The sequence below is a fragment of the Rattus rattus genome, chromosome 3 (assembly GCF_011064425.1).
Source record: "Rattus rattus isolate New Zealand chromosome 3, Rrattus_CSIRO_v1, whole genome shotgun sequence".
NCBI lineage: Eukaryota > Metazoa > Chordata > Mammalia > Rodentia > Muridae > Rattus > Rattus rattus.
This window is the reverse complement of record NC_046156.1, coordinates 55,241,532-55,247,361: the sequence shown is the minus strand read 5'-3', so window position 1 is coordinate 55,247,361 and position 5,830 is coordinate 55,241,532. Positions and strand designations below refer to the sequence as shown.

Genomic DNA, 5,830 nt, shown 5'->3' with positions numbered 1-5,830 from the left:
GTATGAGTTGGAGCTCTCTTGAGGAAAGCACAGCAGAAATTTTAATGAACATAATGCACTCTTTACAGGAGCCTGGGCTGACACTGTTCTTCTCTTTCTCAAGAGAAATAATCACATTTCCTGTCAGAAAAATCTATGCATCCCAACTTTCCTTCTGAGTATGGCAGAGATATCATGTCTTTATTAAGTTACAGAGGCAAGTCAGCCAAGCAGCAGTGCCAGACCACATGATTTGCATATCTGAGGAACACAGCCCACTGAACTATGCCTTCTTATTAGACAATCTGCACGCTTTGGTATTCAGTCCCAGACAGGACACAGGCCAGTCATGATGGCTCCAGTTCTACTCTTAGGGCTGCTGCTGCTTTGGGTCCCAGGTAAGATGGACAATATCAAAAACACTTTCAGAAGTGTACCTGGTACTTTGAAAAGTTATGTTTTTCCTGTTATTAACAGTATGTGTTTGATGTGTATTTCCAATATCAGCCATGAGATGTGACATCCAGATGACCCAGTCTCCTTCACTCCTGTCTGCATCTGTGGGAGACAGAGTCACTCTCAACTGCAAAGCAAGTCAAAATATTAACAAGTACTTAGACTGGTATCAGCAAAAGCTTGGAGAAGCTCCCAAACTCCTGATATATAATACAAACAATTTGCATACGGGCATCCCATCAAGGTTCAGTGGTAGTGGATCTGGTACAGATTACACACTCACCATCAGCAGCCTACAGCCAGAAGATGTTGCCACATATTTCTGCTTTCAGCATAATAGTTGGCCCCCACGGTGATACAAACCATAACATAAACCACCCAGAGTTGCAGATGTGTGAGGTTGGGTTTTCACAGCTGTTCTTTTGGTTCCATTACTGACATAATGCCTCAGATGTAGTCAGACTTTGAAGAGTTTGCATGGTTTGGGCATGAGAGTCCCATGAGGTTCCTCTGTACCCTGTATGCTTCAGCAGTACAAACATTACTTAATCTCTGTAGACTTCATGAACTGGTACCGTCATTGTACCTGAAGAATCTAAGTGATATTCTCAGAAAAGTTATTGAATGGCATTTTGGAGGTACAAAGTAGAGGTATGCCATGTTGAAGCTTAAGACAGACAAAACTCTAGTGTTTATTTTGAAATTGGATCTTAGTTGCACATCAACGATTTGAAGTGTATGTGGTCTCAAGACCTATTTACAAACATCAGTATTAGGTTTTGATGCTTTTAGTGGCCTTTTTGAATTCTTGTCTATATGTAAATTTTACTCTATCCAAGCACCTGTTTGAAGGGACTAGTGGATTTTAAAACCTTATTCGTCTTCTATAATATAAGACTGGCTCCATATTTTAAAATTAATAATTGCCCTTCCATTTGAGTAGATCTATTAGAAATGTTTATGTGTTTGGTAAAATAATTTTTACCTGCAATTTTTTATTTTAGCACCAATTATTTTTTTAAAGTTATTAATAAATGTGTAGTAATGGAGTACTCCTCTGGCTTCACATCCTAACCAGCATGAACTGTCACTTCAGTTTTTGATCTTAGCCATTCTGGTGAGTGCAAGATGAAATATCAGGTTTACTTTCATTTGCATTTCCTTGATGACTAAGAAGGTTGATCATTTCATTAAGTGCTTTTCAACTATCCAGGATTCCTCTGTTGAGAATTCTTTTTAGCTCTGTGCCCAGGATTTGAATTGGGTAATTTGGTTTATTGGTGTCAACATGTTTAGTTCTTTATATTTTTTGGACATTCTGTGTTGGATGTCAGGTTGGTGAATATCCTTTCCCAACCTGTAGATTGCTGTTTTGTCCTATTGATAGTGTTCTTTGCTTTTCAGAAGCTTTTCAATTGAATGAATTTCAATTTAGTGCAAACTTATTCAGCCACTCTGGCAATCAATATGATTATTTTCCATAAAAATCGGAAACAGTAGGGGTTGGGGATTTAGCTCAGTGGTAGAGCGCTTGCCTAGGAAGCGCAAGGCCCTGGGTTCGATCCCCAGCTCCGGAAAAAAAAAAATCGGAAGCAGTTCTGCCAGAAGATCCAGCTATACAATTACATGGCATGCACCCAATGTATGTTCCAACACACTACAGGGACATGTGCTGCACTATGTTCATACAAGCTTTATTTGTATTAGACAGCAGCTGGAAACAATAAAGATGTCCTGCAACCAAAAAATGGATACAGAAACTGTGGTTCATTTATGCAACAGAATTCTAACCAGCTATGAAATACAAGGACATTATGAATTTTGAAGGCAAATGAATGGAACTAGAAAATGTTTGCCTGAGTGAGGTAAACCAGGATCAAAGGGACAGACATGACAGGAGCCTAGCATTACTGCCTTTTGAGAGGCTCCACCCAGTAGCAGCAGACAAAAGCAGATGCAGAGAATCTCAGCAAAACAATGAACATAGCACAGGGAGTCTTTTGAAAGAGTTTGGGGAAGGATTGTATGACCTTCAGGGAAGTCATAAGAACTCCACAAGAAGACTAACAGAGTAAAATAGTCTAACTTGGAAGCTCTCATAGACTGAGCCAGTAACCAAAGAGCCTGCATGGCTGGAACCCAGGGCCGCTGCTCACATGCAGCAGAGGTTCAGCTTAGTCTACATGCAGTTTCCCCAACAACTGGATTGGGAGCTATCCCTAAGCTGCTGCCAACTTGTGGATTCTATTTCCATAAATGTGCTACCTTGTCTGGTCTCAATGGGAGAGGATATGCCTACTGCTGCGGAGACTTAATGTATGAGAATAGGGTGATAATTTGGAGGAGTCGAATTTGCCCTCTCAGAAGAGAATGAGATGGGTGCTGTGTGTCTGAATAACCAGGACAGGGAACAGTGATTTGGATGTAAAGTAAACAAACAAACAAACAAACAAAAATGGAACAAATTTATGTACAGATTTTTCAACAAAAAGATAAGTCCACACACTTTTTTTGCCTTAAAATGATTTTAAAAAACACACACACACACACACACACACGCACGCACGTTTGTGTGTGTGTGTATTATCTTCATCTAAACACAGAATGAACCTCCATGAGATATAAATAATTCATCTTTCAATGTATGATCAAAGTCTTCCCAATCTCTTTGAATTATGACAAAATAAGACCCTGAATTTGGTGGAAGCTTTAGGTCCATGTGTAAAATATCAGCTTCTATATTTATGTTTTGTCAATACTCTACAAACCATACTTTTTGATAATTTGGTTTTAATGCTTCACCATCTAATTCATACTCATGTAAAAATAAAAAGTCTTCTAGTCCTTAGAGTTCTGGCTTTCACACTCACCTAAATTATAAGAGAATTTTGTTCAAGCAGCTGATGAGTTTGGATATTCTTCTTCATCTTCTCCAAACCCCAACAATGAGTGTCCTTTCATCAGGAACCAAGGATTATAGTCCCTGACAGTATTTCAACAATCTAGCAGTTGTGCTTTAAATATAGCTCTACATTGTTTTAATTATGCAAAAGTCAACAGTCTCATTGAGGTTCAGAGACAGTGGCCAGATTGCACCTTCATCATCATGAACCTGGGCTCTGAAGGTGTTTTACCTGTCTCCTCTGGCCACTATTGGAGTAACTGTCCCATAATTGGGCAAGTCAGAACATAAGTCACTTGTAGTAACAGAAGTGTGAAACTGGATTTCTGTCAGTGTGCCTGAACTTCTGTAGCCTCTATTGCCTGGGAATATTTTCAAATGAAACCTGGCATAACAAGACACTCTCAAGTTTTAGTAGAGTCAAGAGCCTAAGTCTGTGTCATTGTCTTCTGCTTCCATAGCACAGAAACTTATATTCTGCTCATCAGCATATAGGTCACTGTGTATTAGGCATCTGCATTGCACAATCGGCTTGGCCTACCATCATCAAAATGAAGGTATGATATACATGAAAATGCACTCTAACACAGAAGTGTGGCATCTGCATTATATCCTTTAACGGGTTATTATAACGTAGTATCTAACAGTTAGAAAATAGAGTGCTATAAGTAAGGTAGGTCTGCATATTCTCCAGAAACCAGGGCTCATTGGGCAATTAAAACACAAAATGACTGAACATGTGCTCTAGAATCTTGTTCCTATAGCACAATGGAATGACCAAGGTGGTAATACACTCTTTATATCTATTCACATGACCTGCTTATTGTAGCATGTCCCTACTGATCTCTCCTAATTAGACTCTCAAATTTCATTAAATTCCCTGAATTAAACAACACTATTGGAAATTATATTACAAAAAAAAATTGTTCAAAATGTTCAATCAATGAACGGATTTTTAATCTCTGTAAGCAGGCAGCTATTTAGAAAGAGAATTAGCACTTTGTCTTCTTGATTGAATTTTGGCTTATTTGCATATTCAGAAAGGAAACTATGAATAAGTCTGTTACATAGTCAATGTCATTCTTTCTTTTCTACTCACTGTACTACTCCATATGGATGCTTACTTATAAAAAGATTATCTACTGCCAACTCTTTGACTACCAGTACTTCCAATATAATATTTCCCAAATTGTGTTTTTGTATAATGTTCTCATTTTCTACCATGTTATATTTAATGGAAACGTTAATCATGTGTATAAAACTCCATAGGGTGATATTATAGGAGTGAAAAATTACAGTGTAGTGTTTTATGGAACAAAGAATATTAAGACTCATTCATCAACTTATTTGTCAACAGAAATCATGGTTTGGTCAGATATACTGTGAATGAGCATTAAGAATACTGAACTTATAAAATTAACTTTCTTTAAGTAATCAAAAATATTAATTCCCTACTGTTCATAACCTTTGCTTTGCCATGATGAAAATACTTTGCAGACATGACTTAAGCAGCACAGATATAATTTGAACAATCTTTTCATTTTTGTGGCCTTATTAAGAGGGAAGGCACTTTGAGTAACTCCATTTAAACCATGTGGATCTGAAAGAAATAGGTTTGAAATAGCCAAAGATAACATATACCCAAGTTGTGTGCCTATGAACTACCTCTTCCACCTTGCACACACACACAACTGAGATTTCTCGAACCTACCATAACACTATCCCAAGCTAATGTCAGCTATATAAAATGTAAGTTTCAAGAGATATCACAGAATACAATATAAATCCACAAGCCACGATGTTGCTATTATGCAGACATGAGTTCCCTGAATTAAAAATAGCCAATCTTGAAGTACACTTAGAAGTTTTTTGTTTTTTGTTTTTTGTTTTTTTCAACTGTATGAATTGCAAAAACCAGCACAGTTAGGATTAGCGAACCAGAAAATAAAGTACTCTTAAGTAAATTGTGATACATTTTGTCACCCCTGTGATCTTGGGCTTGAAAAGAGACAGACCACACTGGCAGTTTCCCATAACCGTCAAAATGGTTTATCAACCCAGGAGGGTATTATAAATATTAATAGGTGCAGACACTACATGCGGCAACTGATGCAGCGCAGACTTACAATGTTGACCCACTAGGTTTGTGTTATCACTTTTATCACTGTGGGAGGAAGACTGTTAGCCTGTACACAGTAGTAAGTAGCAATGTCTTCAGGCTCGAGGCTGCTGATGATGAGAGAGTAATCTGTTCCAGATCCACTGCCACTGAACCTTGATGGAACCTCAGAATGCAAATTGGATTCCTTATAGATGAGTAGTTGTGGAGCATTCCCCGGTTTCTACTGGTGCCAGGATAACCAAGTATTAATGTTCTCACTGGCATGGCAATAGATAATCACTCATTCTCCAATAGATACAGATAGAGTGGATGGAGTCTGGTTCATCTGGATATCACATCTCATACCTGAGGTTGAATAGGTACAACAGACA

The 5,830-nt window shown here is 38.0% G+C and overlaps 1 gene segment (V, D, J or C); it reads left to right on the top strand.

Moving 5' to 3' along the window:
• Positions 1–331: 331 nt before the first annotated feature.
• LOC116895786 lies at positions 332–791 on the top strand. The segment is given in 2 exon segments: positions 332–377; positions 487–791. Coding segments are annotated over 2 exon segments (351 nt in total).
• Positions 792–5,830: the final 5,039 nt, after the last annotated feature.